A 22,731-nucleotide genomic window follows, 5' to 3' on the forward strand; every position below is an offset into this window, starting at 1 on the left:
GAGCAGGGCCTGGTGAATGATTTTCCAGGATCAGCTGCTTTGCCTTTAGAAGCAGATTACAACCGGCACTCTCATTAATGATTTATTCACTGGATTCGACATTTTCTGGGTTTGCCTTCACGCAGACTCTGGGAAGTCTCAGTCTGTGTTGAGAAGCCCCTGAGATTTGCCATTCAGCACATGAAAAGAAAGGTTGTCTTGAACATACACTAAGTGCATTTTACATTTTCATGAAGTACGGTTCCAATAAGATGACTTTGAGCTGTGAAGTCACGTGTGAAGCATGGGAGCCAGTCCTCCTTGACCCTCTTGAGGTCTTAACATGGCCTATGCTGATAGGCCTGTGGAGGACTGGAGGTTATCAGGAGTAAATAGAAGCCACTCAAGAGGCTCAGATTTAGGTCTGCAGCCAACTCAACAAGCTCAATTTAGCACAACACTTGATTGTTGTATGATCAAATAACTGAACAAGTGAAACTTGTTTTGACGCAAAAGCAAAGTAGTCATTTGAAAACTGGCTTGACAGTTTCAGCTACAAGCACAACTGGTTTCACTTTTACAGAAATGCCTATCACCATGGGGTGATAAGGATTTTCTTCCGCACATGATTAATACACAAACACAAACACACACACACACAGATATATATATCTATGTATATCTACACATATTTTATATATATATACACGTGTATATACACACACACACACACATTTTAATACATACACACACTCATTACATATATAAACACATATATACATATATAAACACATATATGCATATATATATACACACATATACACACACACACGCACACACACACACAGGCTAAGCATGGTACAGACAACACAACAAAAGACAACCACAATATGAGACAAATAAATACCACACAATCTATCAACAGTTATTTTGTGTCTGTGATGGAACAGTGAGAACAATTCAAAATACCAAATGACATTTGACAAATAGGACATCAGTGCCATTTTAGGACTGTTGGTTAACTACAACTTGGTCTCCATTGCCCCCATGCGTTTTTAAAGTGAACTTCAGCAGGGTGATGGCTTAGAGCTGGATCAAGCGTTCTGTAACGCCGTCAAATATATCAAACTAGTCAAGTTCCAAGGTTGTTGTTTTTTTGGGCGGGGGGGGGGGGGGGGGAGAAATGGGTACATTACTTGTAAATTAAATGAGAAAATGGGGAAAGCCATACAAGATGTGTAGAAGTGTACTGAGAGATTCAGTATTTTTCTTACATTTTTAGTTTTATGGCTGATAATCTGAATACCATTTCAAAATGTTAGTATATTCAAAATGATTTACAGTTGAATAAACTGGTCTAGTTTATAGTCATGAATTTGTATGATTGTTGAAAAAATAAAATCAAATAATGAAAAGTGGCAACTCAAGCTTTTGCTTCATTCCCAGCTAGGAGTCACCCACGAAAACAAATCCGACGGCCATTATTCATGGTTTGAAGTAAATGTTTGGTTTGCGGTAAATTGAGCAAATATTTATGACAGGTGAAATTGTGTGTTGATTTTTATTCAAAAGTTACTGTCTCCAGACAAGTACAAATCAGAAAACAGAGTGACTGAAAGAGGGTAGGAGAATAAACAACTCAGGGTATAGGCAAGAGAAGAGTGCAGAACACAAAATAGCCCAAAAGAAATTAGAATTTGAATATATACACAATATCTAATAAGGATTTATACCAATGTAGTGGTAAGCAACAAATAATAAACAGTACTTTTTCCTTAAAAGAATTTTCTTTTTACTTACATAAAATAATTAAGCAAAACACACATTGACTGCTCATCTACTTGATCACATTACATTTGACCACCTCATGTTTCTAAGAAGCCAATTATCCACCCTTCAAACATGACCAATCTGCTGACATGGAAGATTAGCGTGAGAGAAGAAGCATGTTTAAGGCTTTAGCATGGAATGACTTAAAAAAAAAAAAAAAAAACTCAGTAGACAGAACAGTTCATGAAAAGTCATGTGTGACAAACAAGTCAAAATCTAAGCTTTGTCTAGCTGCCACATCGCTGCTGAATAACTTGTGTTCAGTAATTTCTCATAGACAACCACGTTTATTAACATTGGAAGTTCCTAAGTATATTCGTGACAGGACTCGAGCTGAGAAACTCTTAAAGCTGAATTTCATACGTTTTATCCAAACTAATTTACACATTAGGAAAGAAGGTAAAAACCCGAAGACATTATCAAGACAAAAGGAAGAAAACAAAATCAAAACGCAAAAATACAAATCTAAAAATCTTTCTTGCTGCATGAATTTACATGCTTTCAATTTTTCAGTTTCTTATACATTTCTTTCATTTGTGACTGAAGGTCGAAAATAAGAAAACCAAAGCACATATATAAAAATCAGCACCAATTCATATATATATTTTTATTTAAAATGTAGATACCCATTTTGACATGATGCTGCTAGATTCAGAAAGTGAGAGAGAGAGAAGAAGAAAAAAAAACGATTTCATTGGACCGGGCTACTTGTTGTTCAAGGGAACAATTCTCTTAGCAGATGGCCGGCAAGGAGCGGTCCAAAGCTCAGGTTAAGCTTCGAGACTTACATACTACTGGACTGTGGGACTCTTCACAGCATAAACAAGGATTGAGACTGATTCTACATGACATCTCACAATCTTAACCACCAGTGGTTATCAGGACCTTAAAGAGGGAAGATGAACTGAAGAGAAAGGAGGGCAAAAAAAGTACAAGAACAGAAAGACCTCTCCATCCACTTGGCTAACACGGTACAGGCAAGCTACTACAGTCTGTTTATAAATTACTACATCACACCTGGTAGTTTACTACAAATGTAAAAAGGGTTAGACAAAAAAAAAAACAAAAAAAACCAGAATGTTCCTTAAGTTAAAACACACCAATCCATCCCTGCGCTGGGAAAGAAAATAAAAGAGGGGAAAAGCTATTATGGATTTTTCTTCTGACACGTATCGTCTTTAATAGGTTTGGAAGTAGCCTGTTTCACTATTTTGGAACAGGAAGATATTAACTAAGATTATAAAAGTATATATTTGAAGTCCTCTCTGAGCAAGCAACACTGAGTGTGGGTCATCATTGGTCCACATGGAGTACAAGCCAAAACGTGTTCTTTTTTTTTAATTTTTGCTTTTTCTTACAGAAAACACACTTGTTTTCGCATCTAAAATTCTCTTTAAATACAAAGCTCCTCTTCTCGTATCCCAGTTTCAAAATCATTTGGATATTAGTTTAAAACATAGACACTCCCAGGACCTAGAAGAGAGGGGAAAACCAATTCACTGAGACGACATCTCAGATGGAAGAAAGGCCAACACATTGTCAAGTGTTCAGACAGACTCAAAGACAAAAATATCACTAAAATCAAACCATACAATTGCATTTCAAATGACTCTTTAGCTATTATATTATTTAGGTGTTATCTGTTTTCACAAAATCAATTCCTTATGATCTGCTCTTTGCCCGCATACCAAAAAGACATCACAAACTATATACAAGCCCATTTTCAATGACGCTGGGACGTTGGTTTTTCATTCAACAAGTATCAAATCAAACATGTTCATGAGAAATGTGAGTAATGAATCATTTGGAGTTGACACAAAGCACTCCTGAACATTGTTCAGGGCTCAGAGTTTGATGTCTGACCTGGATTTCAAGGCCAAGGGTAAAGGAATTTTGGCTACGGTGCACACAGCTCAGATAACTGAGCTCATACAAAGACGTTTCATAAGCCTCATGTCAACGACTCCAATAAACCGTGGCTGAGAGTGGCCCAAGGTTTGTGTTGGAATGAGTAAAGACTTGTTTATCAACATGCAAAAACGTCAAACGTGTAAGCAGCGACTCGGCCTTACCGACTCATCCATAATAGAGGCAGGGTCAAAGTAGTCCGGCTTGAGCTCAGACCTCTCACGACGATTTTTAGATGGAGGCTAGAGCAGAGGAGAGGAGAGGAGGACAGTGTGATGAAAGGTGACTTTGGAGGGGAGGGTAAAAAAAAAAAACACATTTCATAGACAGAGGTCACTCAGGTCGGTTTATGCATCTTAAAATAGGTGGAGTGACTTATGAAAATGACTGTAGGTCCTTTTCTTGTGAAATCAACTTGACGTTTGGTATGCAGTGGAGACATATGTTTCTGATTACAGTTAGTTCTGGTTTTACACTCATCATGCATGGTTTTGTGGAGCGGGTGTAAATTGTCAAATAAATTGGTCATGATGTTGCAACGCACTGTCAACACAATGTTTCATTAAACAACACACAGAGGGCCTTTTACGCGGAGCCAAAACAAAACTTTTGATGATTACAGTTCATTTCTTTTCGCATTTGGAAACGACATTGAAAAATCAACACAAGATGCTCTATGGTAATTGTTGCAGGCCTAACAAATCAGTCTTCTCTGACTGACTGGATCCTCAAAAAGGATTTCAGTAACGCTCTCGTGTCATCTGGGTCAAAGAAAGATGTCTGTTGGAACAAGTGCTGATGAAATAAATTAAATGGTTATGTTTGGGGAAACAGCTGCCAAAGGAAAATGGGCAACTGTAGGATGTTGTTCGGGAACCTCAGATTTATGAGCGTTAAAATGCGACAGTAAAAGTTAGAAGCACATGCTGATACATTTGACCAGATGATGGGAAAAAACAGCATTTGTATTGCTCAATCACCACCACCGCTGTGACCTCGAAGGCCTGTCGCAGGCATTTTGTGAAGGCGCTGCACATCAACAGACTACAAATGTAAGAGCAATTAAGACCATGACTATCATGAGCTTGACTGAATTAGCTAATGACCTAACCAGTTAAGGGTGAACATAGTGTTTGAAATCAAATGAAACAGAACACCTATAGTGTGATAATTCCAGGGGACTTGATGCAATTATCTGAATTGAGTCCATTACTAGCGCCTTGCATGAGAGTGAAGGCAAAATAAACAAAAGAATAAAGAACAGCTCTACTTATAACTGGTTAAGTTGGATAGGAGTTATTTTTTGACAAGATGTGTGAACTCTGTACTTAAAGCTGCACTCAGAGGGATTTTTAGTTTTTAATCGCTACTGCCACCTGCAACCCAAAAAAATTAAATTGAACACTCCCTCTCTTCACGTAAAAGGTTTTCCTTTTTTTTTTTTTTAGCCTTCCCCAAAGAAACGGAGTGAACAAAGAGTGACTGCTGCCACTGCAGGGTCCCAGCGGGCGACACAGCTGGGAAGGGCATGCCGCACCCACACCGAGCGCACACATTATCTATCGATCCTTCTTTGTTTTTGCTTCTTCCACGTGGCTAACTAGGAAACAAAATTTAGCACTGACATTTCAAATGATTCCAGGAGAACTCGAATGATGGGGCCAGTTCCATTCAATTCGCAACCCTAATCTCCATAGGGTTGCTCTTACTTAAGGAGTTCGGAATAAATTAATGGTAAATGGTTCTCACCAGGTCAATGTCCATTGTATCAAAGTCCATGCCTTCATTCAGGTCATCCATGCGACCCTCTGATGACATCATCACGTCTTCCACAATGGGCTCTTCATCTTCTTCCATGAGGCCGGTGCCGCGACGTCTGAACAATTGAACGCAGTCATTGAAATTGCATTTGTTTTTTGTTTTCTTTCAAGACATTAAAAGAACTCGGTGTCACCCTGCTGCTGGGTGGATTTCTTACATAGCATGCTGCAGATTGGTCCTGAGCTTGGCGTAGTTCATGGCTCTTTCCTGCTGCTGACGAGCCTCTTCTTGCTGTCTCTGGGCCAGCATCCACGTCACTTGGGAACTAGACAAATTACATGAATTAGCTGTTGCTGTTCGCCAACTAGCTAAAAAAATATAATTTGGTTGTCTCACTGGCCAGAATTTATAATTTAAAAAAAAACACATCAGTCACCGCTTCCATAAAGCACTTGGCAGGCTGTTGAGATTTACACTCAACTTCTAATTCCACTCACACAATAGGCACAACAAACATATGAAGAATGTTAGGATCCGAGATGACATGCACTAAAGAATGAGACCATTATCAATAGGAATCAAGAACGCATGAAAGTGTTGAAGCTGCACATTGGCAATTAGTAAATATTACAAATAACAATTGTAAAATTACAGCACGAAGCAAAGAGTCAACATGTTGGAAAGCCTAATTTACAATCATTTTAAAAAATTACCGTAACCATCACAAGAGCTTAACTGCCAAATGTTTTGTGTTCTGTTGTGTTAGACAGGTAAATACAGACTGATTACATTTAATTTTCTGAATTTGGAACTACTTCAATGACTACAGTGAAACTTTGTAGCGGACAGTGAAGTTGGTATATTGAGTTATCCATACTTGTAATCCATTGGGGTCTGGTGGTGCTGAGGTGTCTGTTGGTGGTGTTGTTGTGGGTGTTGGTGGGGCTGTGGCTGGTCGTGTGGGAGGGCGTAGACCCCCATGTAGCTGTCATCACGAACCCTTTTCGGGTCTCGCATGGCAGTGGAGGTGTGGTGGGGGGATGACAACATGACTGGAGTTTGAATGCCCTGCTGCCACACCTCACTGCTACTGCTTTCTTCTGGAAGGGAAGAAAATTCATTAGACAAAGTACATACACACATGAAACATTAACACCGAGCGATTCTATCTGTTACACAGACTTGCTTTGCACAGATGGCTCTCGGGCTTTGTGAACAATTCAATCAAAATTCTTGTGATGACAGCAACTTGATCCAAACTCCACTACCGTCACCACCTTGGATGATCCAGCACCATATTTTATTTTCTTGTTGTTGATGAAATGAGGTGGCAATTGTGATAATTAGACAGCTCCCAACCATCTGCTGTTTTATCTCTTTGCCCATCAACTTGCCGGAGCCAAGATGCTTGGAACGCGTTGGAAGACATTTTTGCTTTTCTGGGCTTCAACTGCTCTATTGCAGCCATCTATTAATCCATGCCACTCACACGAACGACTAGATTATACATAGTATACTAAAGTAACAGAAAAGTGGCACACTTGCTCTGAGTACTAAACACTGCAGAGAAGACAGATTCCCGAATGCTTGCTACCTTCTGGAAGCTTTCGCTTTGCTGCAGAAGTTCCAGTTGAAGCAGCAGGAGCCTTCGTCTTTTTCGAACGTACAGATGAGCCTCTGCTGGAGTAACCACTCATCACTGACATGGTGTCGTCGTCACCACCGGCCTGTAGGGAATTCCTGTATGAAATGAGGGGGAGCCAGCAGTCCTCTCTTTGCAGTGCCATCTGGAACGTCATGAAACGCTCCAAGTACATGTGGCTGTGGAGAAATTGATAAGAGATTGAGATTAGACAAACAAATACGCAAAAAAATCCCCAAACTCAAAACAAGGCCCAATTTGAAAGATTTTTTAGGTTGTTGCCCTGACTCTGACAGAAATCAAACTTACACAGTCCTCTTGTCTTGTCTCATCAGCTTAGAGGAGAATTCGCTGAGGATGTCTAAGAAGGCCAGGTTGAGAGGTGGGCCACCTTCTCCCTGGGGGCTTGGATCCTTAAAGGAAAACTCTATTCCATCCCTAGGAAACAAGCAAAGATGGACAAGAAAAATGAAAATTGAAATGGGAAGGAATAATGGCTTTATTGGCTTTAAAATAAGAGATGGTTGCTACAAATGGACAAAATGGTCATTGAAGCTTGACTACAACTGTCAATCAGGTGGCAGTATTATTGGACAAAATCTTACATTAGGATTTAAAGTTTGTTGCGCATATAAATGTGGTGCTTGCAAGGTGTAAAGTGAAAAAAACATGAAAAAAGTCATACTTGTGTAGCATGGCGATGGCATCTCTGGTTTTCACTTGGTCGAGGCCAAAGGTTAGAGAAAACCGACGGGCCAACTCTTTGATTCCACAGAAGGCGGAGGAGGAGCGATCAAACCCATGGCCCAGCTCTGACAGCATTTCATTGAAAAGCTAACACAAACACAAAATGAAACATTTGCATTAGCATTTGCAATATGGCTCAAACAAATTGGACGCTCTGCAATAAATTTAATGACTACAGTAATCCCTCGTTTATCGCGGATAATTGGTTCCAAGACCATCCACGATATGTGAAAATCCGCGAAGTCGTGTCACCCTTTTTTTAAACATACATAAATTGTTTGTGTATCAGTAAGTGTGTATTAAATCATATGAGTGCATATGTTATCATTAGAACATTAATAGTTTCAAACATTTAAATACTATTTTAATACATCGTATAAATGACATACAGAAAATGCTGTACAAATAATATAAATATGATACGTGTGTGTGTGTGTGTGTGTGTGTGTATGTAGCTAAAGTATACATACTGTAAATATGTTTTTAGAACTCTTATTATAATAACTTTTATATAACAAGGTACAAGTGTACATACTGTAAATGTTTTTAGAAATCTTTTGTTGTCATAACATTTTTTTATAACAAGGTACAATACTGTAAATGTGTTTTTAGAACTCTTAATATTACAACTTTTTTTTTTATAAAAAGGTACAAGTGTACGTATAGCAATTGTGTGGACACTCCCTGCCTTCTGCTGGTGTGTGGGCAACTTTTGTGCCATAATTCCTCAATTTAGAAAGTTTATTTTGAATTTGTGATTTTTTTTTTTTTTTTAATCCATGATGTACTGAAGCCACGATAATCGAACCGCGATGTAGCAAAGGATTACTGTATACATAAAAAAACAATAATACAAAGAATATGAAACTGAGCAAAACTGAAGACTGACCTGCTGAAGGCTGAGGATGAGGGTTTTGGCACACTGAATCTTGTCAATTTGTCGGGTCTTGCTCATTGTTTCCTTTATGATGTCACCATAATCATTGTAATACTGTAAAAATAAACAGGAAAAAAAAGACCTTTACATGCAAATCGAAAAGGCTAAATAGTTGCAGAGCTAATTTTCTGGGCATGGTGCGTGAATCATAGTGAAATAAATGATTATTTAAAGAGAAAAAACAAACTAACCCTCATGTACTGTTTGAAAATGTCAGCTCCAGTTTTCATTTCTACCACACAGTAGATGATCAGTTTACAATAGCCAGCCAGGAGATTTCTCCTTTTGTGTAACGCTTCAATTTTCACTGCCTCGTCATCCTGTTGGCCATCTAAAAATGGAAAACGACACAAATATTAGTCTTCATAATACACCCCTTGTTTTCTGCAACGTTCAATTACCAGTTAACACACCGTAAATTACCGACCGGTAGGCCCATTTTTCTATCAGTTATGATAATCTATGGAGAGCCAAAGCATGAATCAAACTATAAAACATTTAGATAAATATTGTCAAATAAGATAACAAATTTCTTAGAAGTTATAAGTAGATTTATTACGACGGTTTGTTCTTCTGTCGTGGCCAAATGATTTACGCTGCCTTTGACTTTATACTTGATTCAGATGTGACCTTTTCTTCAGGCGTTCCAGAAATAATGGCAAGTAGATGAAACTCAGGGAGGTCACAGTGACCTTGGTCTTTTCAAAATTTAATCAGGTCTTCCCTAATTCTTTGGAGAAATTCCTTGTAGGCAGTCATACATATCACTTTCACAAGAATAGGATGTAAACAAAAGTTAAAACAAAATGCCTCTGGCCATGGCTGCTGCCAGCAAGTGAAAAGGCATGAAAACCTACAACTCACTTAGCGTCTTTGCTAAGGCCTGTTTGACTGTTAGACAAGACTGGCCTAGAATCAGCCAAAAGGTTTTGCAAGGATTTCAAAAAGAGTTATGAGTGGATATTTGCATATGTATATATACTACATTCAAGTCAAAATTGACATTTACAAATAGACCATGAAATATTTACAATGTGAAACATTTTCAGCCAAAATTGCCCAGGCCTACTAAGCACATAAAGCTTAAAAAGATCTTTATTTAATGTTTATATTGACCAGTTTTGACTTTTTCATTGGTGCATTGACCTGTAATCTTAAAGTTAAGTATTCTACTTAAAATAACCTAAAAAAGCAGATCGATTTCGACACACCTATCAGAGCAGTGGATGGACATGCGACTGTACCTGTGCTATTGGTGTCATCATCTTGGTCTATGAAGACATGATTTAGGATGAAGGAGAGCAGTTCGGACTGGAGCGAGTCCTCTGGGGAATAAACTAAGGGCTCAAGGTGTTCCCTTCCTCCAGCCACCATCTGGTGGCTGAAAATGAGCAGGAGGTCACAAAGGATGGTGAATGCCTGCAGTGAGAAGAAACGAAAAAGCAGTTACACATTCATGCATGAATATAGAGGAGCAGTCCTTGTTAAATATAACAATGATTTCCTTATCAGTTCATTTGTAAAGGATTTTTCATAGCTTGAATACAAAGTGCTAATATGAGGTAAAATGTCACCTGTTCTTTAACAGCCGTGTTGACATTTGTGAGGTACCGTTGACACATCATACAAAAAGCCCTCATCTGTTTCCTCAAGGTAACCATGTCCTCCTGAAAAGTCAGACAGGTGTTTAGCAGAATAGCCATGCTTCACAGAATTTGGGTGAGTCGGCTCTCACCTTTCGGGAGCTGCCTTCAGATAACTTGGCCAACTGCCACAGGATTACATAGTGGGTACACTGCAGTGAATGGATGACGATCTGCTCAAAAGAGAAATTAACAAGAAAATTGTCAATACTCAATAAGTGAATTGAATTCTGAAGACATGTTCATAGAAGCATTCAAACAATTTATCTTCAAATGTTTTATAAATAACCTGCTCGGGCATATCTCCATTCTCTATGCCTGTGTTGAGCAACTTAAAGTTGCTGGTGAACAGGTCCCATCCAGAGAGATCATGTGCACTGCAGGAAATAGAACATAGAAAATCAAAACAGTTTTCACTCGCACACATCAACATAGACAAACGTGGCAAAAAGCAGATTATCAATAGGAATAAATTCCTACTTGTGAAAAGCTGTGATCCTCTTTAGAGTCGACAAGACCTGATATGCATCGTCTTCGTCAGTATCTTCACCCTGGAAAGCGGAATTTAGTTGAGTAAACAATACTGGTGATGGTTCGGACAAAACCGCTGGGCACATTTAGGCGCATGTGTCGGGATCAGAAAAGTTAAGTCTCATGCCCTGCGTGTCTCTTTAAGAAAAGGTCACATGACCGATTCAGCCCCCATGTCGCCCATCACTTCCTGTCACTGAGGTGCCAAAAAAAAAGGCTGACATCTTTTGAAACGCAATTGTTTCCCTTTACTGTGATAGGAAGCTCGAAAGACTAGAGGAGAAAGGATTCCCTTGTGTTTTGATCTCATATTGGTAAATAAGATATTTGTTTTCATTTCCTTGTTTCATCCTGCTCCTCTAAGTTTCAGACGGTGCGCTGTAATGTTTTCTGTCCATATGGTCACATTATAGCAATATTTATATAGCACCAACAGAAATAAAATTCTAAGTGCTCACTGTTCATATAAATTACTGTTCTTGTTGATAGTCTAGTAGTGCAATTTGGCATTGATGCAGTGTAAGGGAGGCAATCGGGTGGTAAGTCCGACACACAGAGCAAAGTTTGTGGGTTCGATTCTGGCTCTGTAATTTCTGTGTGGATTGTGCATGTTCTCTGCGTGGGTTTTCCCCAGGTACTCTTATTTCCGCCCACAATTCAAACACGGAATGTGTGGAAGGGTCAATTGAGCACTCTAAATTGTCCTTCGATTTAAATGTTTATCTATGTGTCCTGCAATTGATGAGATAGGCTTCTGCACATTTGTGACCCTTGTGAGGATAAGTGGTCCAGAGAGTGGCTGGATTGATTGTCAGTTTATTTTCTATTTCTCCTGTGGTTAATACACTCCACGGTATGCACAAGAACAAAACTGAAATAACATTTCTCCCCCAAAAACATGAGGATCATTAAGTCAAAAAAAGAACCTTGACTCCTACCTCTTGTAAAAAATCCTCCAGTAGCCTGTTGAACTTGTCCACCAGCTCATCCAGCAGCTGGGAGCGGGCAATGTCGACCCTGTTAAATATTGTGAACTCTTCATTGCAAAGGGCATGGTAGGTCTTGGAGCACGTCTCCAAAACTTCAGTGTCTGTGTGCTTCTCCACAATTTCCTTGATTTGGCGGAGCAAGGCTTCGAGATGCTGCAGTCAAAAGTAAACAAATATAGTCAGCAGTAGCCTAAGACGTGACACCTCACATATTTGTACTGATTAAATGGCAATATTCATAAAGTACAATAACAACAAATTTCATTTGTAGGCACCTTTTCGTTCATTCAAGATCACCTAACAATAATCAAAAATAACTCCAAGTAGGAATCTCATGAAAAATAATGAACTGTAAAAGATGGAGTATATATAACAAATAAGATCTATTTTACGTGACTGGTCCATATCTCAGACTAACTGCAAAAGTGAGAGCGGAAAAACTCTTAATTTCTTCATTCACTACACCCAATTCTGACTACCCTCGCCGCTTTTTGCACTAGCTTTATTAGGAGACATGATTGACTACAAAAACTCCGGACAAACTATGAATGAACTTGTCAATATGCTAACGAGCTCCAGGACAAACACAGGAAGTGGCCGAGCGGAGGGTAGAGAAACTCACACACATGTCACAACGTCACTAGACACGCATTGATAGAGTCGCACATACGTTCAGATGTCAAATTTGGTTCGTAATTGGAGGCAAAAAAAATCTTGAGGCTCTGTTTTATATCTTGAAACGTTCGTATGTATAGGTGTTCATAAGTAGAGGTTTCACTGTAATGTAATATAGAACATTTTGGCATACAGTCATCCACAGTGGTGCATTAAATGTTATAATAGGAATCGAGGAACATTTGGCTGACCTTCTCCAGACGTCCTGTGGTGTAAATTTCCAGGTCAAAGAACTGAGGAAGCTGCAACAAGTTGGTCACTTTCTCTGCATCCACAGCATACTGTTGGGCAAACATGAAGCTACATGTTATAACCAACACAAAACAAAGTATCTAAGTAATGACGTGCCTTGGCCAGTAGAGGGGGCAAAGCCACAGCAAAGAGCTCCGTCATTCTGGTCCTGTCATCAAGCTGAGTCTTCTTTTCTTTAGCTGTCATCACCTGAAATACAAATGGAAGTCAAAAACCTTTGTGCTATACCAATTCCGTATTAACAAAAAAAAAAACAACAACTAGAAATACATGGTGCTAGAAAACCGCAACTTTTTATCGAACAACGTCTAAATGGAACAGCCTCTGTTTAGACATTAGAAGGAGTTATCTGGCGCCAGTAACAGTCATCAGTTACAATATACCGTACATTGTGATAAACTTTGAAGGGATGCCAGAAAGAAAAAAGTATTAAAGTTTGCTGTGGATTCAGATGTTTTTGTTTTAATCATGATGTAAACTCTGACGCAGATAAACCTTGAAAGGGTGTTTTTTTTTTTTTTTTTTTAAAACAGCCTTGGAGATGCTGAAGCCTTTGATTGATCATGTAAGCTTTGAGGTGCCAATCTTCCATATTATAATATTAAAAAAAAAACGACTGCGATGTGGAGAAATCATATGTAAAAAATTATGTACATCTTAATCCACTGTGCAACTTACCCGCTTTCCGGTGCCTCTTCCCACAGGGGGGTGACATTCAGCAGCCTGGCGTACAGTGCACAGCATAATTTCAATCAAAGCTGTCTCTTGTCTATCTGTTAGAGCTGCATGTCACAAAGAAAATAAAATCACAGTTAATAAACACAATTAAGTCAAGCCACATCTGTAACATGTGACCGTGAGGTTTTTGTCATACCTTCCTCTCCTGGCAATGGGTCATCTAACAGTAAACTGATCATACAGTCCCAGTCCTTCAATAACTCAGGACCACAATCCCAGAGAGAATCCACCAAGTAGGCTGCATGTTCATGGAGCTAAGAATATTGCCACAAAGTATGGGTGAATAATTTGATAGTTTGCATGCAATCAATTACGAGCAACTGAAATAAAACGTGTGTACCTCACTCTCCAGGAAGAAGAAGACAGTGGTCTTGATTAGGTTGGCATTGGGACTTTGTCTGCCTCTCCTTTTAGGGGCACCTTCCTCTTCTGGTTCCCTCTGGCTAAACAATCTGTGAAAACAAAATTATTTGGTAACGTAAATCATTTAGTCCCACAAAAATCATTTTGTTACATTAATGTCACCGTTATTATATGCAAATTAAATTCACAATAACTAAACCACAAGTGTAAATTCCACTGTGTTTGTAGTTTTTTAGTCTTGTAACTTGTACCGGCATTACCTAGTAGGGAAACTTGGTAAATTCCTGTATTATCACAGGACACTAAACCCTTTAAACTTCTGTGCAATCCAAATTTAGTGATTAAATAGGTCAAACTGTTCATGTAAACAGCAGGCATACAAAATGATATACTGGTAAATTCCATGTATCCTGGTAGGTAGGATACAATAAAACCGAAGACACGGGTAAGACACGCCCAACATGGAATATAAGCTCGGTGGTGAAAAACTTTATTAAAGTCAAATCTCACATACTTTTTGTAGAGAAATTCTCCTGCTGCAACAGCAACAGGCCTGTGTGCTGAGTATACTAGATGATAGACACTCTCACAATCCTCGGGGGTCAACACCTCATCTGTACTACTGCAGAAACAAACAAACAAAAGAGCCATTCAAGTAAAAGGTACAAACGGAAATGTTAAGTTACTCCAATGTGCTGGATGAAAAAAGCATGTGTGTGCATGGGTACGTGCATGCATGTATAGGGGGTTTCCATTGAGGAAATTATTTTCCACTAATAAATGGAGTGTTTCAAGTCCGGGACAACATTTTGAACGTACGTACTTCAAAACTAAAGTGAGCAACTTAATTGCTTGTACTGCAACATCATACTCCTTATCAAGGGTCATGGAGACAATGCGGTCCTGGGGAAAAACAATAGGGAAGAAAAAAATGATCAGACTTATCAGTACAAGTGAAACATCTGACAAAAACTGATCAGTAGCGTCAGACATGTCAATACCAACTAGTAAACTTTTAATCAAATATGTAATTAGTGTAAATTTTGTTTTAAAAAAATAACCAGCAGATGGCGCTGACCTTGAAGCGACTGGTGAAGAGTTCCAGTCTTGCATTAAGCTCTCTGTTGTAGTACAGACCCTGGAGAGCTGTCAAACACTTGAGTCGTACCTCACCTTGCTAAAATCAAGAATTGGAAAAAAGAACAAGTATGTATTTTATAATCACGCGCATTCACGTCAAACAAATGACATTTCTGAGAAAGTTTCTGGCCACGATAAAGAAAAACGAATAAAATAAAACCGCTTTTACTTGGAATATTTGAAGGCTAAGGTTTTGTAGCCATTTTTGTGGGTGAAGATGTGTGGTTTGGTCACTTCATAAAATGTGAATATCTCAGCAATGTTTTAATTCCTAACCTAATGCAGCGGTCGGATTGAACAGGAATTGAGTGTTTCTGGCGGCGTGTTCGGCATTACAGATGAAGCAGAAATGTTGCCTCTTCTTCAAATTGGCTGGGCCCTACAAATGTTAACACTTTTGGTGTCATCGCGTGGCTGAAAGCCAGTCCGAGTCAAGAACATATTTACTACGTCACATGCAGTGCAAGCACAAGCAGCGTGGTGAGAAAAGTAAAAACAATGCAGGGAAATATCACTGCGGTTTGTGAGCACCAAGGGGTAAAAAACACAGCTAGCTTGGAGAATGGGGAGCGAGAGGAAGTTTGTATGTGTGGTGAGTGTATTGACTTGTTTACAGCTGTTGATCTGTCAACAAACCTAACATTTAGCAGCACAGGTAATATTGTTCAGGACACTACAAACGCATCACATTTGCACCAAACTGTGTCCTAAAATCCAAGGTGCGGAATGTACCGTGGATTTGCTGTAACGCTCAAGCCCTAGTTTCAATGTGGTATGACTTTTTAGATCTGGAAGAACAATGGAAATTAGTAGATTTTTTATTTTGGTAGCTAAAAGAGATTCCTACATAGGCATCCCTGACAGCAGTCCAAGAGAGAGAAATGTTTGATTTGACAGAAGCGTTAAGGGGGACAATGCCTTTGTTCAGCAAAAGAAAGAATATGGTGTAGGAAAATCAGAAGCTAAAGTTACTTTCTGAACTAACCCACCTTATCGTGCATGGTCCATCCTACATACTTGAGATAACTGTCGTTAAGGAAGGCATCACTGTAGAGCTTCATCCAAACTCCAATCTCTTCTATACAGATGGCTCTGATTTCTGCTATTGAATCACTGTTGAAACAATATAATTATCTGTAAAACGACAATACAACAAATATGCGATGCACAGAAAAAAAACATACCGATAACGATGTACAAAGACTCCTTTGAATATTGCATTCATCATGTTTTCAATCTCATCCTGATTTTCTTGGAGCTGAAATGGAAACAAAGTAAATTACTCGAGCTTGTCTGGAAAAAAACAAAGCATCGGCATGCAGGAGGTTGCATGCACAAGGTTAAGATTTTCTTTGTAAAGATCAAGTTTGTGTCAACCTGATGTGACTTGCCAAAAGTGCCAATTGTTTAAAGTGTCCAAAGAACATCCCCCCACAAGCTTTGTGGAATGACACTTCAGTGCTGTCAGTTATTTCAGTAACCATTGCGGAGTTTTATTTCCTTTAGACAAAAGAGTACTATCAATATTGCCCATGCGTTCAAGTGGGAGCCAAATATGCCAGCAGGCTGTAGTAAAGCGGTACAGTGTAAAGGCAGATGGAAGGCATCTTGCTGGGCTATAACCCAATTAACAAATGACACGAGTTGAATAACACCAGGTATGAACGTGCAGACATTTGGCCCTCCAACATCACCGTTAGACCGCCAAAAGTGGAAGGCACATATTCTATATGGAAAAAAAAGTGATTCACACTAGATAACTGCTATGCATGTTAGTCAAAGCATAAATGCCTCAAATGACTATGCCAAAATGCAAGTCAAAGCATAAATGCCTCAAATGACTATGCCGAAATGCTGTATCTTTACTATAACCATTGCTTCCGAGGGAAATTCTGTCATGGCTTTCATGGCTTTGTATCCCCCCCCCCGGATACAATACTAACACTGCCATTGTTTGGGACGTGCAGAAAGTTGCTACAATGTATGAAAAAAACAGAATAAAAATACTGCTGCAGAATTCCTCGCTAACCCTCAACCCAGAAGACACATTAATCGCTGCAGTTTCCATTAAAAACACACGAGGGCACTGCAGAGATACAACACTTAAATTCCATCCATCCATCCATCCATCCATCCATCCATCCATCCATCCATCCATCCATCCATCCATCCATCCATCCATCCATCCATCCATCCATCCATCCATCCATCCATCCATCCATCCATCACTCACTCACTCACTCACTCACTCACTCACTCACTCACTCACTCACTCACTCACTCACTCACTCACTCACTCACTCACTCACTCACTCACTCACTCACTCACTCACTCACTCACTCACTCACCCACCCACCCAACCCATCCGGCAAACAATAAAGGGCTGAATAATAATTTGTACAACTGTTGGCAAGCATCGAATGACATGTCGCTGTCAAAGTGTATGGGAAAAATATTGTGGCAGTTGGCTGGTTATACCCGTTCTGTTAATGATAACTGAAAATTAACAACATTATTCTAAATTTGTATTTGTACAAATGACAGTGACAATACCTCTTTACGTTTCTGCAAGAGGAGCTCCAGTCTGTCATTGGCCCTTTTAGCGACTATTTTATTCCTCTCTGCCTCGTATTGTCGCTGGGTGTTGTCCATGTTAATGCTCAAGTTTAGAGCTACATTCACCAGGGCTGTCATCAGCTTCATTGCTATTCAAAAAGACAGAGTACCAAAAAGGGGAATTTTCAGAGCCAAAGTAACAATGCAATTTGAAAGTAGTTGTCCCGCAAAGCAGTACTGTAATGGTGCAACATGCAGCAGCCCTTCTATTCAATTTCAAACAGTGAGAATCTTACCTGCCAGTGTAGATGTGTGTCTGAAGGCTCTGACTTGAGAGTCTGATAGTCCGGTGAGAAGCGAGATAACTGTGTCCATCATATATTCATCGTAGATGATACTGTATTGACACTGCCGCACTAGGACTGAAATGAATTCACAAAAACTTGACTTGAACTTCTTCCACAGCGGCCCCGCTATAGTAAGAGGGTAGTCGCCACTGTCCTACAAAATCCACAGAGGACAAGAGAAGCGTTATTACCAAGAGGTGCTCCTGGAGGTGTTCTCAATTTCGTACCATAAAATAGTATCTGCGAAAATTATTGGTTCTAGGCAAATATCAAACACGTACAAAATGTACATTATACAGGAAGGGTGAAAATAAATTACCTCATCAAATTCCTCAGTCATTCGTCTGATAATTTCAGAGTTCTGCATGTTCCGGAACATCTCTCCACTAACAACACCTGTCCAATTGGGGAAAAACATTGCATTATCCAATGCGACATTCAAACGAAAAACACGCGAGTAGTAGAGTAAAATTTTGTACATAGTAAGGCCTGAATGATATAAATTTTTGACTGGGGAAAAAAACTATAAAACTACCAATTAATCGATCAAAAAATGTAAGGCATAAATTACTTTTTTTGATTTCTAATATGCGTCAAATCTAAGAACATTAATCATTGTCATATATATGTTTGTATTACCAGTAGATGAATGGACACGGGGTTATGGTTTAGATTTATAAGAAATAATGAGACTAGTGTTACTTGTGTACAACTGCTGTAAATGGTTAGACTACATAAAGGTAAAAACAATTTTAGCCGATATTTGAAGAGCCATAACTGATTTAACAGGTGGCCGGGCCCTCGTGCATATTTCTTCTCATGTATGACAATCTATATGCACGGTTAAGACTGTACTTGCTTTGCCGACTGTAACTAGGCAAATTATTGTTTTGTTAATCCCCTTCACACGTCACTGAACATACATGCCATGAAAGTGGAAGGACTAGAGAAACCATTCTGAGACATGTTGAAAATCACAGCTACTATTAAAGGCACACAAAATGGGAACATGGTCCAAACACAGTGAGGTGCAGTCTGCACACAAAATCTTTAACGACATTCAATATATCCAAGTAGGATAATAACAAAGCTTGGAGCAGTTAAGGGTTCACCGGCATTTGTGAAGCACTCAAATAACACTTAATATTTAACATACCTTTACACCCTGAGCACTGGATGAAGAAGTTGATGAGATCAAGCAGCGCAACATCTCGGTCATGTTTGTAAGACTCAATCCAGTCATCAACAACAGACTGTAAAGGACAACCATAACTCAGTAAATATAAGAAAAAAAATTCTCTGATGTGCTTTTTTGGGGGTTGATTTTAAAATGCAACATCAGCGTTTACAATTAAACATATCCCACCTGCATGGCACTCCGCCCAAGCTTAACCACCTCAAACAGCATCATGTTTTCCATGCCATTCTCCTGGTGGTGGCCATTTATCCGACCCGGACCCTTTGCCCCCTTGCTTTTGTCTCCTGCTGGTTTCTTCCCCTTCTTTCCACCCTGAAAAAAAAAAAAAACAATCGCATTAGGGAACCATGAAACACTCTTTCCGACAATTATTGCTCTTCAACAATATGGTCATGTCAAGCTCAGAGATGGTGCAGTATTTACTAAAGTAAGGGTATTCTGGTTGTGTTGTTAACATCTTGACACCCATTTGAAGACATACAACTTAAGACTTTAACAGTTCTGTTCATCAAGTGTACGTGTCAATGCCTGGACGTTTGAGTTAATAGCAATATATTTTTATATTGTCAGTTTTCATTTACAATTTTTCTTACACATCACTGAATTTTCTACATCTACTCGACACAAGAAGAAGATGCCCAAAATGCACATTAATAACATATATGTCAACACGGGAGTAAATAATAACAAAACAAAATAATCAAATATTGACTTATTTAACCTAGACTTGGTCATTTGGAAGAGGCCTGATTACAAACTGAAATAATTCGATTTTGTGTGTGTGTTTTTTTTTAGCAAATAAAAAGTTTGAATTCTATCGTTTGAACCTTGTAGTATAAACACAGCCCAATTAAAGGCTCAATCTGCAACAAAAGATATATAAATTATGTGTTGCAAAGATGTAGTAGCCATATAGTGTTGTTGTGTACTTAATATTAATGCATTGTGGCCTAAAAGGCATGCTTGGAGGCCAAACAGGTAAGGACACACTTATATTCATATTATCTCATTAGCCGCAAAAAAAAAACAGTTGATTGGCTTTTCTGATCAGCCAATATGGAAGCCTTCAATCAAAAGACTTTGAACAACAATGCATCTAGATGACGGCACAAATTAGTTCATTATGTCTATTATATTGTCTACATTGTCATGAAAATTCATAATTTAAAAAGTGTGTTTGTTCCAACAGAGATGGAAGCCAATACTGCTTTACATACCTTTCCTTTAACTGGATTTGAACTCCTCCCATCTGGCTCTTCAGAAAAATCTGTGTCTGAAGAAAATTGTGTGTCTGTGTCCCTAGTGATGAGAAAATAGATGAGTGCTTGGTTCTAACTAAAGCAAACTAACAGAACCAAAATGACAAGTAGCACTTACTGAGCATAGGGGAAGTCTGCTGGTATTTCTGGTGCTGCTATCATTTCTCTAACATCTTCTGGATAACTTCCAATGTATGACTGTCTTGTAATGCTCAGTAAATACAAGACACGGAAGCTTGCATGAAACCTGGATTGAGATATCCAATTAGAAAAGCAAGTGTTTAAAAACAAACCAAAAAACAGATGAAAAATGTTTTTTCTTGCTTCACATGGTAACAGTGGGCGGTACCGATGCTCTTGTAGCACTCAGCACTCAAAGCATTGGTTCCCTCTTCCTCGTCCCCCTTGCTTTACAGTCATTGGAGTCATTCCTCACTGACCATATATGGATGTGCTCTGTCCGCCCAACACTTACTTCGACCAATCAAAACGCGTTACCAACATCAACAAGATACTGCAGGACACAACTGTGTGTACTGTGTGGAAAAGTGTCACATACATACAAGGAAATATTGGGAAAGCAATTTTTGAAACAAAGTCATCTTGCCTATTGCCCCTTAAACAATATAATTACACACGTTTACTAGTGTTAATGTGCCACATCGTGCATCCTCCAACATATAACATGTCGTTATTGTAGAAGATAGGGTTTTAAATAAATCGATCGATCAATAAATAATGCATAATAAAACAGGCCTGTCGCTGCTTACAATCTCCCGTATTTGTCACGATGGTGTGAACGTGTCAACGATTATAATGCAGGTAAAAAATAGGTACCAGAAACAACTCCAAGAATCTGCTGTTTTGTTTGCAATGTAACATGGCATTGCTTGATAAAGTAATTCTGTTTGTCATCTGAAAACATGATTAATGTGCCCATTTAGCGAGTTACTGCGTAAATATTACATGACAAGATGACGGGATTCAATGGGTGTTGACTGAAAAAGTGGCGCCAAATCACTCAGTGAATCTCATAAACTTGCCACCACGAAGCTAGGGGCGAAGATCGTGGAGAGAAACGAGCCGTAAGATCCATATTGAAGAGTTCTCAAGTCAACGCAGCAGTACACAGATACCCGCGTTCACTCCAACCGAGCCGACGTGACTACGCTCTTCGTCGGTTCCTGTCAAAATTGACACCGGTGCGCGGGTGGTGCTAGCGGCGCTAGCAACCGTGGATTTTGGAGCTCTCGAGAGTTGAAATGCACAAGCAAGTGCTTTATACCTACGCGTAAAAGTCTGATTTGAATTTCCACGGCAAGCTGTTACGGGAACTGGTCCGCGTTTGTCACCGCTATCGGAGGACGACCATAATAACACAACGACGCAAGCTCGACGGTGCAATCACATGCTAATATTAGCGAGACTGGCGTTAGAAGCAAACGCCATCCAGTGACCTGTTTTTCACCAGTAAACTACGCTTATCCCCCAGGCTCAGTTTTGATGCCAAGAACAACAATAATTACGATTCACTTCACGGACACGATAAACTCCGATTGGTCAACCATGCTAACCGAACGTGCTAACGTTCCCTAAAAAAAAAACATCACGTCCTTGCGTCCTCCATCTTGCCTCGGGAGTTTCAGGACCGTATTGCATAAGCAACAAACACTGTTTACAATTATTGTGAAGTGCAACCAAGTCCATCAAAACCACAAAACATTTTGTTGTGTTTTGACCGACATATTCTGCGTCGTTGTGGTAAGAATTGAGAGCACTAGGTCGCCACCAACCAGAGTAGCGCTAGCCTCTCTCAGTGGAGCTAACGAGGCGACTTGGCTGAGCAGGCAGACATACGCGCTCAAGGCTTCAACTAGCCTGGCTAGCAAGCAGCTAGCAAAATACAAATCAACTAAGTTCCACATAGCTTTCCGCCATTTTACAGCTAACTTACCTTGCTGAGAAATAATAGTTCCAGCTGATCCCGAACTTGAACTACTTCGACAAGCCTCGGCCGAATCTCACTCTAAATTCAGTAAAAAGAGTTTAAAAGTCGCGGTCAGAGGCGGTTTCGAACGTTCTCTCACCCGCTTGCTCCGTAGTTCAATTTGTTGTTTCGACGACCTGGGAGGAGGAAATCCTAGTACAGCGCTACCACCTAGCGGCCACACGATCCGCGCTCGACGATTCGACACCTAGCGGCCATTGCTCAGTATTGCACGTCAGACAATGTTT

The 22,731-nt window shown here is 39.5% G+C and overlaps 1 protein-coding gene across 2 annotated transcripts; it reads right to left on the reverse strand.

The window, feature by feature from the left end:
* Positions 1-1,526: 1,526 nt before the first annotated feature.
* On the reverse strand, positions 1,527-22,628 carry stag2b (STAG2 cohesin complex component b). Of its 2 annotated transcripts, none has more exons than XM_088378906.1 (34): positions 22,451-22,628; positions 20,615-20,743; positions 20,455-20,536; positions 19,406-19,549; positions 19,196-19,292; positions 18,359-18,435; positions 17,989-18,193; positions 17,690-17,841; positions 16,320-16,393; positions 16,125-16,248; positions 15,074-15,172; positions 14,819-14,898; positions 14,510-14,617; positions 13,973-14,084; positions 13,769-13,886; positions 13,573-13,676; positions 12,991-13,083; positions 12,834-12,923; positions 11,917-12,120; positions 10,928-10,998; positions 10,737-10,824; positions 10,540-10,620; positions 10,379-10,471; positions 10,049-10,223; positions 8,996-9,135; positions 8,757-8,858; positions 7,806-7,954; positions 7,430-7,558; positions 7,073-7,299; positions 6,356-6,575; positions 5,696-5,803; positions 5,467-5,593; positions 3,882-3,959; positions 1,527-3,282 (listed from the first exon to the last, which is right to left on the reverse strand). In XM_088378906.1, the coding sequence occupies exons 2-34, from the start codon at positions 20,656-20,658 to the stop codon at positions 3,259-3,261; spliced, it is 3,819 nt and encodes a 1,272-aa protein (XP_088235032.1). In that variant the 5' UTR covers positions 20,659-20,743; positions 22,451-22,628; the 3' UTR covers positions 1,527-3,258. The 2 variants fall into 2 exon arrangements, with proteins under 2 accessions (XP_088235032.1, XP_088235026.1); XM_088378900.1 differs by having other exon boundaries at positions 6,356-6,578.
* Positions 22,629-22,731: the final 103 nt, after the last annotated feature.

Source organism: Syngnathus floridae, chromosome 1 (assembly GCF_059516105.1).
Source record: "Syngnathus floridae isolate MCC-2025c chromosome 1, RoL_Sflo_1.0, whole genome shotgun sequence".
Classification (NCBI taxonomy): Eukaryota; Metazoa; Chordata; class Actinopteri; order Syngnathiformes; family Syngnathidae; genus Syngnathus; species Syngnathus floridae.